At 52.4% G+C, this 12590-nt stretch overlaps 1 protein-coding gene across 1 annotated transcript in view; it reads left to right on the top strand.

Annotated features, from left to right (window-relative positions):
• Window positions 1-5461: 5461 nt before the first annotated feature.
• IQGAP1 (IQ motif containing GTPase activating protein 1) overlaps window positions 5462-12590 on the top strand; it is a 138628-nt gene continuing 131499 nt past the window's right edge. The window contains exons 1-2 of the mRNA XM_059714419.1: window positions 5462-5577; window positions 11487-11586. Of these exons, the coding sequence (XP_059570402.1) occupies window positions 5523-5577; window positions 11487-11586 (155 nt within the window). The 5' untranslated portion in view covers window positions 5462-5522. The remainder of the gene's footprint in view (window positions 5578-11486; window positions 11587-12590) is intronic.

Raw genomic sequence — 12590 nt, 5'->3', positions numbered from 1 at the left:
GGTTCAAACTTTTATTAGCGCTAAAATTTAAAGTGCACAAAATTAATGCATCATATGTTAACTAGATTAAGACAGGCTAACTGCTAGATCTCAAAGTAACTGTAGATCAGGAATCATCTTTGTGTGGGGTATTTCTTGCAATGTCCAGCAAAGATCTGTTCTTGCCCCTGAGCAATACTGTATCAGTGATGCAGAGCAATGGTGCTCAACCCTTTGGTCCTGTGGGCCAGGTGAGTGGTGCTGATCCGGTAGGCAAGATTGCTCCATGGGCCAGATTCAGTGTGGTGTCAGCATGCAGAGTTGGTCTGTGGGCTCTAGAAGCTGCAGCAATTAATGCTGAAACAGCTCTTCCGACAGAGAGGAAACAATGCGAGTGGCAAGTCAGCCACTGCTCACAAAAACTGGACAGCTTTTAAGGGGACATTGTAGTTGTAGACATTGAAAATGACACGTACCCAAGCAGCGATGTGGAAAATGAAGAGAATCCAAGGGTCAGAAGAAGAGTTGGACGTGGTTAGAGCAGCAGGCAAATCTGATGGTCCTTGTAGCAGTGTTTTTGATAACTGGAGATGGGAGTACCCAAGTTTTCAGAGCAAGCAATGCCAGGGTCCCCTGTATTAATGCAGACTCACCACCAGTGCTGAACCTATTCGATAGAAATGCTGAAATGAATTAATTGCAGCATGTGTAACAAGTAACTTCTGGTGATCAATCTGTGCATGCAGATACCAAGTGTGTTACCATGGTGACAAACACTATACAATTAAAAACAGTATTTTTTCTAAGAACTCTGAATATATCATTACCTGTGGTAGTTTTCATAGAAATCTAGCAACGATGTTGATGAGAGTGGTCCTTTGGGGTAACTGGCTGATATTCCTTATCATCCTTCCCCACTGCTTTACCATTGATCGTTGAAGCAGTGGCAGGAACTAAGTGTTGGCTTGGAGAAGATCTCTCCTTGCATTCCATGGAGTTGCTGGGCACAGGGTTGTTGGAACAAAATAGCCCCGAGTTTCTCATAGATTGCATTAAAGAATAGCAGCAAGAGCAGCTGAAGGCAGAGTAGAAGGAAATGGACTTGAAAGGGAGTGAACGACCTTGACACCCAAAAGTATTGTTAGTAGCCTGTACTCAGCTCAGCACCTCTCCTGCACCTACGTGTATTCCTCTCCAGTGCCAGATGGGCATCGCTGTCTCAGAAAGGTTCTGCTATGTGCCCAAAGGACCTGTGCAGTTCACAAGTCAAGCCCAGCAAGCTAGGGCATCTAGAGCAGAAGCCTGATGGGGAGTGACCTCAGGAATTACATTTTGAGTGGGCGTATGTGGCTGTGATTCTTGAATGCGGGGGGAGTGTCTTTTGCACAAATTGTCCTTCCAAACAGTCTTGGATGGCACGCTAAGTACCTTACAGACATGGGGGCAAATTCTTTAAGGCACAGATTAACTGGATTGACAGTGCATTTTACGTACATTATGCTACTTGAGGAAAATTCAGCAGTGGGGCTGGAGGAGTTAATTTGGCTTGGATCTCATTTCCAGCTTGGCCTTTACAATCAAAATGCCTTTTCTTCCTCAAATGTAGCTGTTTTCCAGAGACTCACTTTGAAAGAGTGTCCCTGAAACAGATACTGGATAGTAAAATCCCAAGAGGCCGCAGCAGAAGTGTATTTCAATTGACAAAAAGCTGGATGAAGTGGAATGAAAATGGCCTACTGAATTCTCCAGGGGTTTTGGTGAGAGCTCTGGTTGCTTCTGGATGTTAATGAGCTTGTAGCGGCAGCCACAGCTCAGACCACTGATAGAGACCCAGCTCGCTGTGCCTAGCGCATGGCTGACGGTGCCAGGGCGCGCACGGTAACTGGGGAGCCTGCTGCACTTCCAAGACTCGCCCAGTCTTCTCTGCTGCCATGTAACTGGCACGGGAGCTGCCCCAGGATAGTTCCTTAATTAGGGATTGTTTCCCAGTTGGAAAAAGAAAGGGATGCAATTGAGCAGGATGCTGCGTTGGGACAGAACAGCAACAGAGACCCTGCCTACTTGCCAGATCTTTGCAAATTGTTTCAAAAACAGGGAAGGGAGGAGTCATTTCCATTTTCAACAGTCTTTTCCAACTAATTACGTGTATTCATTTCTATTCCAGCAGTGCCAAAAGACCCTTATCAAAGATCAGGGCCTCATTATACTTGGCACTATCCAAATGAATAATAAAACATTCCCTCCTCTGGGAAAGGTTTCAGTTTTCCCAGTAGATTGCCAGACATTGGGAAAGGTAGTGAAATGATATAAAGTCAGCGCTCCTCTCGTCTCATACCATGCAGCTCGAAGGATGAGTTGGTAAGCAAATCGTGCGATTGGATATTTTATCGAACAAAGACATCTCCCTCTGGACAGACGGGGCACAGGAGTTTGGACTCGCTGGAAGCCCACCCAGGATGCCTTTTGGGACAGGAGCAGGCTAGGAAAGTGCACGGCTGATCCTGACAGGAGAAGAGCTACATACTAAGGGCAAAACTTGGGCTATGGTTGTGTTTGCTCTGGTTAAAATGAGAGCTGTTTCAAAACCCAGAGTTGGCAGCATAGCAAACTGAGGTGGCATTTGGACAATGATGGTACTAATGGCCCTAGCTACCTGAGCACCAGACTTGAGACACCCGATGCCTGGTTTTTGAAAGGGTTACTCAGGACGCAGCTGACACCCTTGGGAGCTGTAGAAGGAGCACGGCTTTGAGAATCAAAGGTCCCAAGTTAGAATCCTGCTCCACCACTGACTCACTGTGTAGCCTGGGGCAAATCCCTGCATCTTCCTTTCCACCTTCCTCATCTGTCAGGTGGGGATTACAGTATCCCTAGTTTCCCAGAGGTGTGGTTGCAAGGATCGGTGTCTGTACCTTGCTTTGAATGCACAAAAACGCTAATAAGTGCTCCGACCATCAAATCTCAGGTACCCCACATTGGGGGTTTTCACTGAGGCACAGGAAATTCGTGCAGGGTTTAGATGGGAGGCAATCCTCTATCCTCTCCCAGATTTGGGAGGCAGTCCCCTCAGTGCCTACGAAGGAAAAGAAGTCCTGTCTCGTTCACTGAATGGCATTCGTCCTGCAACTGGAATCACGTAGGTGTTCTGTGCAGAGTTTGATCGTATAACTAGCTGCATCATATGCACAAAGGGGAAGATATAAAATCGTTGAAGCAACTTTGTATCTAGTAATGAGTTTGCAACCAAAAAAACCATTGTTTAAAATGTTGGGTTTTGTATTCTAGGTACGTAATTGCACTGGGAAATTGGGCAAGGTCAGAGAGGAAGAACCTGTGATGCTTGTACACTGCTACAAGAAGCTTCAACAATGAACTGTTGGACTAGAACTTCAGTTGTGACGTGGCGGTGATCCTGGGATGGTGAGGTATTTCCATGGCAGCCTTCCCCCATTGACACTGGTGCACAGGACATGCATTCATTTCTTTAATTTTTCTCTCATTTGCTGCTGCCTCCATTTGCCTTATGGTGCTGAGATTTACTGCTCTGCCTTCCTTGGTAAGGGCTGTTCTGAAAGTTTCCCAGGGAAGCCCTCCTTACTCCCATCAGTTATTTCACGTGGGAATCTTTGTGCTGGTATCCGGAAACAACATGCCTCAGATGTCTAGTGCTTCCCTCTGATTCTGGCGGAGGCGAGCTGCTGGCTGGGGATTTCTTGGACCTCTTGAGTGGCGAGGAAGAGTGCCCGTGCAGTGCCCACAATCTTTCACAGGTTCTCGTTTTTGAGGACGTTCTGTTTCCTGTATAATGTGGTAAATCCCCAGCTCTTGCAGCCCTGCTGTAGCATAGATTATATTGGAGTTGTAAAGACTACTCTCCACTGTGGTTCCAGTGCTGCGTATCTTTGCTTTGCAGGTGTTGTTGAGCTGAATAAATGTGGATGTTATTCCCGTCTCTGATGCCACTGAGCTCTCTCCTGGTAACATGGTGCTGCCCAGGTAGATGGCCTGGTTTGTTTTCTACAATGTTTTTGCCTTCTGGTGCGATACTGCAGTTTCACAGGGCACTGGCGAGACCTCGGAAAGACTGCATGCGATTCCAGTTAGTTGAAAGAGGAATTCAGACAGGAACAGGTATAGACGAGGGTTACTGGGATGCTCTGGGGAATTGAGAGCCTAACGGTTGGGTTTGTTTAATCTAGCGAAACAAAGACAGATGCAGTGTGATGTGACTGTAATTTGTAAATACAGGAAGGAGGTAAACATCATGGCTGGGAAAGAAAACAGTCTAAAATAAAAGACAACGCTGGCACAAGAATGAATGGAGATTAACGTAGCTGTGAATCATGTAGGCTTGAAATTAGAAGGCTCATAACTATCAGAGGAGTGAGGTTTTGGAAGAGCCTCCCAATAGGAGAAGTGGGGGCAAGAAACGGGACTCGTTTTACGATGGAGCATCAGTGTGTGGATGCGACCACGCGGCGTGGTTCCCTGCAGCAGCAGGACACTGCTAGGCTCAGCGACCCAGGAGCTGTCGCCCGGTCCCACGTTCCTGTGTCCACGTGCGCACGCCACGGTAGTGTCTCCTGCTTCCACCGGGAGATTTAGAAACAACAACCATTGCTGGAAGTATTCAACTGAAATGAGTTAATAAAAAAGTGGGGGTTTTTGGCAGGGGGTGGGCAAACCTAAGATTTGGACCAAATCTGAACCAACTAATGCTTTTTCAAGAAACCTGTTCAGTTTCTTTCAGCCCTAGTTCTCTACGATCTACGCCGGGGCCCACAGCGTTTTTGGGCAGCGCCAGAAGCCCCCGCACGACCCGGACTGGTAAGGTGTCGGGGTGCTGGGATGCATGGCAGGGGACCCGAGGGGCCTGCGCCCGGGCGTGGCAGTGCGGCCCCAGCCCCTTCCCCAGCGTGTGCCCCGAGGCGGGCACGCCGGCGCTGGCACGAGTGTGGGGCTGCCTGCCCCGTTGATGACCCGCTCGCTCACCCCTCTTCCGCGAAACGTGGCACAGATCTGTGCTGCAAGAACAGGTGCTGGTACCGCCCGGCCACCGCCGAGTCACACCTTGCCTGGGCGGTGTCCCCGTGCCGTGGGTGCGCGGACAGGGCGTGTCACGGCGCGGGCTGCCACCGGGTCTCGTACAGCCCCCGCCCGCCACGCTGTTGGGCCTGTAACAAAGTCGCCCCCGCACGAGGAGGCGGCTGCAGCTGTGCGGCCCGCGGGGTGGCTGCCCTGGCGCGCGGGGGCCTTGCTGGACCCCCCCCCCGCCCGTGCACGGGGGCAGCGGCGTGCTTGTGTCCGCTCCCCCCCGGCCCGGGGCTGCCCGCCCTCGCCGCCCAGCGCCCCGCCCCGGCCCGGCGCAGCAGGCAGCGGAGCGGAGCGGAGCGGGGCGGGATCCGGGGCGCGGGCGCGGGCGGCTCCTCCCCGCCGCCACGCCCGGGCAGAGCAGGAACAGGAACCGCCGCTCCCGCCCGCCCGCCCGCCCGCGCAGCCCAGCGCAGCGCAGCGCAGCCCCGCGCCCAGCGCACCCGGCCGCCATGTCGGTGTCGGACGAAGCGGACGGCCCCGGGGTGGCCCGGCCACACTATGGCTGTGAGTACCGGCTCCGCTCCGCCCGCCCCGCCCCGCACCGCGCCCGGCAGGCAGGCAGGCAGGCAGGGAGGGTGGACGGACGGGCGGGCGGGGGGCGCGGTGACCCGCCCGCGCGTGGCGTGGGGAGCGGCCGCAGCGCGCGGTGGCGGAGGAGACGCCCGCAGCCCCCGCCCCGCCCCGCCCCGCACGGAGGGCCCTGGCACCCGTCCCTTCCCGGAGCGGGCGCGGTGCTGAGCCCCGGGCCGCCAGCACGAAGCGCGCTGCAGCGGGGGCGCGGGGCGCCGGGCAGGTGTCTCGCGGCCCGGCCCGGCCCGGCCGTGTCGCGTGGGCAGCTTCCCCCCGTGGCGCGGGGGCTGCTCGTGCGTTGGGTGGCAGCGCCGAGCAGCCTGTGCCGGGCGTGTGGGGTGGCCGTGCGGCCCCGGGTGCTCGGCCTTGGCTTCCCCCAGGCCTTGGGGCCGGCTTCCCTCCTCGCCTGCCAGGCCGTCACCCACGTGCGAGCCCGGGAAGGGAGGCTGCCTGGGGATCCCCCTTCAGCAGCTACCTCTCCCTGCTCATCCAGCACTGGAGGGCTGGGTTCCTGGCCTCCTCACCTCCCAGCTGCACCCAGGCCTGGCACATGTTGCCAGCGATGACTCAGTTCAGGCCCTGCTCCGGGCTCTGTAGCCCTGCCTCTGCCCTCTCTGGGACTGGCTCTCGCCAGCCCCAGCTCTCGTTCTTCCTCGGCCCTGTTCCTGGGCTCTGGCCCTCCACCACCCCCGGTCCCAGGCCCAAACCACCAGTGTTTTCCAGGCAGGTCCACAATACTCTACTTGCCTGCCCTACTCCCAGGCTCAAGCGTATCCCTGGTGCGAGTCAGGGGCTCCTCTGCTGCCCTCCCGGGTGGGAGCTCTTCCTCCCATACCTGCCCCCGCTCGGGCCCGGGCTTATACGCTCTCACCTGGCCCCTTCCAGTCCCTTGAATGCCACCTGGGCTCTTCCTAGAGCCTTTCTCCTGAAGTAACAGGAGCGCAAAGGTGCCTGTTACGACGTGCAGATGCTGCACAGACCCTCAGGGTTAGGATCTGAACATGGTGGAGTTTCCAGTTTCTCCTGTGTGCGTCCCTGTCCCATGTGAACAGCCCAGCATTGTGCGGTGGAGATGGGCTGCAGTCCGTACGCACGTCTTCTCCGGCGTGAGGTGCCCGGTTCTCTCTTCGTGCCTCCTACTCGCCTGCGTCAGACGCCCGGCTGCCCTTCCATATGTCTCCTCTTGCTTCATTTGATACAAGAACATTTTGGTTGTTGCAAGACGATTCCTTTTTTCTGCACAAAGAGACTGTCTCCTTTCTGAATCGATACATAATCTGTTCCCGTTTGTAGTCCTAATGTAATTTTTAACATTGAAAAGCTGATAAACTGTAGCGTTAATGTTTTAACTTTACCTCTGCCCCTTCTGTATCTGCATGGTGAAGGACGTGACTGCGCACCCTTCTTTGCACAGGCTCCGGGTCTCATTCTCAGTACCGGTTAGAAGGGGGATGAGGCTTGGCTTCCAAGAGAATGAAAAAGTGCTCCTGTGGGGTTATGGCTGCTTTGAGACCTAAATTGTCACAATTGCATAGAAGCAAATGGATCTTACTTTGAATATGCCTGTGTGTAAATGGGTAAATAGAAAATGAGGGCTGGAAGGGACATCTGGTCCAGCCCCCTGTTCAAAGTAGGACCAGCTCCAGCTGTTAGATTTGGACGCTATGTATATTGAGTAAGGTGAGGGGTCTCTGTTTAGTAGTAGTGGAAACAGGAGTACAGGTGCTAATTGCATGCTAAATGAGTCTAGGATAGTTAGGAAATAATAGTATGTGATTATGTATTTTAAACACTGTATCGTTATGCAGATGTGAAATGAGAGACTGTGTTGCACAAGCCCTGTCTCCATTAATGGCAGCCTGCAGCTTAATTATGTTAAAAACCCCAGATTAGACCCTGCTAAATGCAGTTGAAGTCTTTTTTGGGATTTAGCTGTGAAAATCACTAAGCCACTGTGAAGGGCAGTTTTAGCCCTTTCCCCCAAAGGATTTATAGATTGACCAGATTTGGGTGGGTTTTCATAGGACAGCAAAAGGCACTTTTTTGATGTAAAGGCCACCCATGTACCAAATGCCAAGTTCCTGTTCAAAAGTATGGCAGTGCTAGAGCTTCTTAAAACTAATGTCATCAGGTTATTTTAAAATGGGCAAAATATATTTTTCTTTCCACTTATTCTTGGAAATGGCTGAACCTCCTTGTCTGAAAATTTTCAGAATGATTCAGCCTGAGGTTAGCGACCAGTATGCAGAATTTCAGCCTAAATAGCCAAAGTTTGAAGTTGTGCCCCATAAAATAGGAAGCATCAGACAGTGTTATAACAGCAGTTGTGCTGTCAGCTCACTTTGGGTCAGAAGGAGCGTGCAGATATCCATGTTACCAGATTATGTAGTTGTCATCTTCCCCCTTCATCTCAAACTTCCCCAAAAATTCACGGTCGAGCCAAGATTAGACACTGACAGTGTTCATTTGAAATCCTGTCTAGCACTACTCCAGCTATGCAGGTGGTCCAGTCAGAGACATTGCTGTTAGAAATCCTTGCTTCTCCCAGTATGAATCACAAAACCGTGGGAAAGCAGGGCTGGAAGGATGCTCCAGAGGTCGTCTAATCCAGTCACCTGCATGAGGCAAATCCATTAGCTAACCTCTCAGCAAAACTGCGTGGTCAGCCGTGACACAGTCACACAACGACACCTGAACCTGCCACAGGTAAAGCAGGGGGGCCATGGCGGCCATCGTCCCACGGTTGTTAAAAAACACTCGAGGTCCAAAGAAGAGAGCCAGGCCCCACTCCCTTTAGAGGAAGGTGTATGGACCCCCCCCAGTCTGTACGAATCTGACCGCAAGGTAAACCCCCCAGCGTAGTGTTGGTCTGGCCTTAGCCAGGAGCCTCTGGGTGCAAGTCCCAGCAGCAGCATAGGCACACCCCAGTAAAATACTTCTGAGGAAAGCAAAAAACCAAACAAACCCCTAAAACACACAGCAGTAGGGGGAGAAAAATTTCCTCCCAGCCCCATCTGGGACCCAGCAAAGCCCACAAGCCTGGGAAATACCCACAGTAGAGCATGGCAGTAGCTGCGTCTAGATCCTCCCTGACCAATGCTTATCCACTGCATGAGATGCTCCGGGCGCTTTAATTACAGGTACCGTATCCCAAAACTGCATTCGCCTTTTGTGCAACTGCATCATGCTGCAGACTCATGCCGAGTCTGTGATCTACCAAGACTTCCATATCCCAGGGGTAGTTGAAGGGAGGATGCACATGTTTGCGTAGGCTGCAGGATTGCAGACAAGGACCTGGGGGTTGAAGTGGACTGTAAGCTGAACATGAGCTAATAGTAAGCTCTTGCTGCAAAAAAAAATGCCAGTGACACCCGGGGTTGTATTGAGAGGAGTGTCACTTGCAGATCGCAGGTGTGGTCTCTCCTGGAGTACTGGGGCCAGTAGTGAGACCCGCACTTCAGGACAGACATGGACAGATTAGAAAGAGCCCACTGGAGAGCGACCAAAACGATGAAGCCTGGAAAACATGACTCCTGTTTGGAGAAGAGAAGACGGGGGATTTGATAGCAGTCTTCAAATACCTGAAGGATAGTTAAAGAGAGGATGAAGAGCAGAGACTTCTTTGTGGCCATAGGGAGCAACGGCCTCAAACGCAGCAGGGGAAATTGAAGTTGGAGACTAGGAGGGATTTTCTGAGAGTGGTCAAGCACTGGGACAGGCTGCATAGAGAAGTTGTGGGGTCACCGTTGTTGGACATTTTCAGGAGCAAGTTATCTACTCGTGTAGGATGCTTCAGTCAGGGATGTTCCTGCCTTTGGGAGGCGGCTGGGCTAGATGTGACTTCCTGGGGGCTCTGCCAGCTTGACTTCTCTGTGATTCTAAGATGTTGTAAGAGAAATGTTAGAGAGGGAAGGGGAGAGCAAGCAGACGGAGAGTCACAAAAGCTAAGGGAAGACAAGAGGTCAAAAAGTGGGCCGCAGTTGACTGTGATGAAGGCAGTTGACAGGCCGAGGAGGATGCGATGGAAGGCTGGCTCTGAGCTTTCCCAGGACAGAACGATTAGAGACTGTAGCGAGAGCGGTCTCCATGCAGACTCCAAGCCGAACTGGAGAGAGCCCAGGGAAGAGCTGAAGGAGAGGAGCTCCAGGCGGTAATTGTAGGCAGCGCGGGCTGGGAGCGCGTTGTCAGGGCTCAAACACCGATGAAGGGAATTGTGATGCAGTCTCCTAACGGAGGACTGGGCTGGACTTGCTAATCTAGGAGGTCCTTTCCAATCCTTCATTTCAGAAGCAAGGAGATAGGTGGGGGGATGCCCGGGTTTTACGAGGGTTTAAGTTTAAGATGCTTAACGGCGCTTGCATAGCGAAGGGGAAGAATGGGCTGCCGCTGAGGGGTGGGGACCTGGACGAGTGAGTGGGAACGGTCAGAAGGGGCAGGGTTGCTTCAGTGAAGGGAGAAGACAAGATTTTTGTGCCAGTGACCTGTAGCAGAGGGGAGAGCGAGGAGGTTGACTGCTTGGTTATTGTATTTTGCTTCATTTTAATGGAAAGGTCAGCTTAGTCCTGTGCTTGCTTCATGGTAATGAAAATCTGGGGCCAGCTGTAACACTCGTTAGTGATGGTTTGGAGGTGTGATGAATGAGAGCAGCGCAAAGGACCTGTGTGGTCCAGTGGATGAGGTTCCTGGCTGTGAGCTGGGTAACTTGGGACGGGGCTCTTGCCTGGGAATCAGGTGACATGAGTTCGGTTTCCTCTTCTTTCACTGCCTTGTCAAGAAAACTTAGGCAATTCACTTGTCTTCTTCGTGTTTTCCCTTCCTTCCCTTCCTTTATCTTGTCAGCTTATATTGTAAACCAGGGGTGAGCAATGATTTCAGCTGGAGGGCCACTTAATGAGTTTTGGAGGCCTGTCAAAGGCCACATCCATCTCTCCCCTTCTCCCCGATTCCTCTTCTCTCTGTCTGTCTGTCTGTCTCTCTTCTCGTCTTTTCTCTGTCTGTCTGCCTCTCCTCTGTGTCCCTCCAGAGCCCAGCCGGAGCTGTGGTTTGCCAGGAGCCCCGTAGCTCATCTGTGGACCCAGATGCAGCTTCCACCGCAGCGGGCGGGCAGTGGCATCCGCTGTGGGCACCGCCAGCAGGTTCCAGAGCCGACGCCTGGGCTCTGGAACCTGCTGGCAGCGTCACAGCCGGTGCTGCTGCCCGCCCAGCATGGCAGAAGCTGCTGCCCAGGTTCATAGCTGACACTGCCAGCAGGCTCCAGGCTGGGCTCCGGGCAGGAGCTTCCGCTGCGCTGGGAGCTGTGGATGCTGCCACCAGGTTCTGCGCTGGCCCGCTGGGGCTCCTGAACCTGCCGGTGGCAGCCACAGCTGATGCTGCCACCCATCCTCTGTGCCCGGGTCCACAGCTGATGCTGCAGCGTCCAGGGCGATGCTGCTGGGTGGAAGCGGTCCCGCCTGCCTGCCCTGCACCTCGCAGCAGCTGCAGGCGCCAGCTGCCTGTGGGCCCGATCCAGTGGGTTGGCAGCTGTGTCCTCGCAGGCCGGACTGAGTGTGTTTGGCCCCCCTGCTGCAAGCCCTTCAGTTCAGGGGCTGTACCTGTGTTTGTGCAGGGCCCTGCGTCTTCAGGGCCTCAAGGCGCTACCGTAATATAAATGCAGTCTGCGTGGGGATGCCTCTGCTCGGGCATGGCTTTAGCATTACGTACGCTCCTCCTGGAACATCAATAGCATGTTTCTCCTTTTGCTGTGGTGAGATGTACTAATTGCCGAAGCGACTCTAGGTTTATCTGTGTATCAATCAGCGTATCAGGTGAGTTGAAGACTGACAGGGATGCTTGTCTGTTTGCAGCTGTCCTTGATAATGAGAGGCTCACAGCAGAGGAGATGGACGAGAGGAGACTTCAGAATGTGGCGTACGAATATCTTTGTCATCTGGAGGAAGCAAAGAGGTAAGGGGGAGCGGGTTTGAAACCTGATGGGAGGTATCAGTGTACCTAATAATGGTATAGTTGGATACAGCTAGTGCTTTGCCATGCTGCTGAGCTGCCTCTTGAGGGAGGCAAGTAGATAACATGTCTGTCTGTTGTAAGAAAAAGAAAATAGCGTGCAAAGACACTGCCGAAGTCTGTGTTGCAGTGATCTTACCCTTTATACATGCATAAACTTTGTCTCCATTATAAGTGGCAAGAGTAATGGCACAGATAAGGCAGTCTATGTTCAGTTGCCTGTAACTGCCAACAGTTAATTGTTTTGGCGTAAATTTTACAGGTTTGGTCTTGGGCTTTGGTCAAATTTTGGAAGGTTCAGTAAAAATGAGTTTCCAAGAATAATATTGGGGGAAAATAGACAAATTTTCCAATACCAAAACGCCAGCTATTATTTTTTTGAGCAACTCTAGTGCTTCTGTAATTTGGTACAAGAATGTGAAATTTGACAGGTTGTTTAGTCATGGGGCCAGAGGGAGAGCTGCCGTCCACATGAAAGTCTAGCCGTGTTTGCTAGGTTAGAAGCCACAGGTGACCGCCGTTGTGCAGCTCTCGTTCTTTGTTCACTGATTTTCTACATATTTCCACTGTTCATTTTACTGAGCCTCACTGAGTCGCCCGAGTCTGACTGCCTACTTTCATAGGTGCCAGGAGATGGAGAGAGTGTTTCCAAGCATTTTACGAGCTCTAGTGGGAGGCACAGATTTTTGCCATTTTACAGATGAGGTAACAGAGATGTTGTGAGGTCCCTGTTGGCAGACCTGGCAGTAGAAGTCATGTCCTAGACCGCTGTTCGGAAAGCATCTGCTCTATCTGTGTGTTTGGGTGTACTGTCTGCAAAAGGGGTGGCTGCTGCATTTATAGTTTCAGTTACTGTAAGCAGTAGTAACTTATTGCAGCTGCCTGCCAGCATGAATGCACCTCGGTGCCAGTTGTTGGTTTCTCTGCTGATGGTTCAGAATTGACCC

This window comes from Alligator mississippiensis, chromosome 11 (assembly GCF_030867095.1).
Source record: "Alligator mississippiensis isolate rAllMis1 chromosome 11, rAllMis1, whole genome shotgun sequence".
NCBI classification, from domain to species: domain Eukaryota; kingdom Metazoa; phylum Chordata; order Crocodylia; family Alligatoridae; genus Alligator; species Alligator mississippiensis.
Note: the sequence above shows the minus strand (reverse complement) of the source record. Positions and strands in the feature narration are given on the sequence as shown.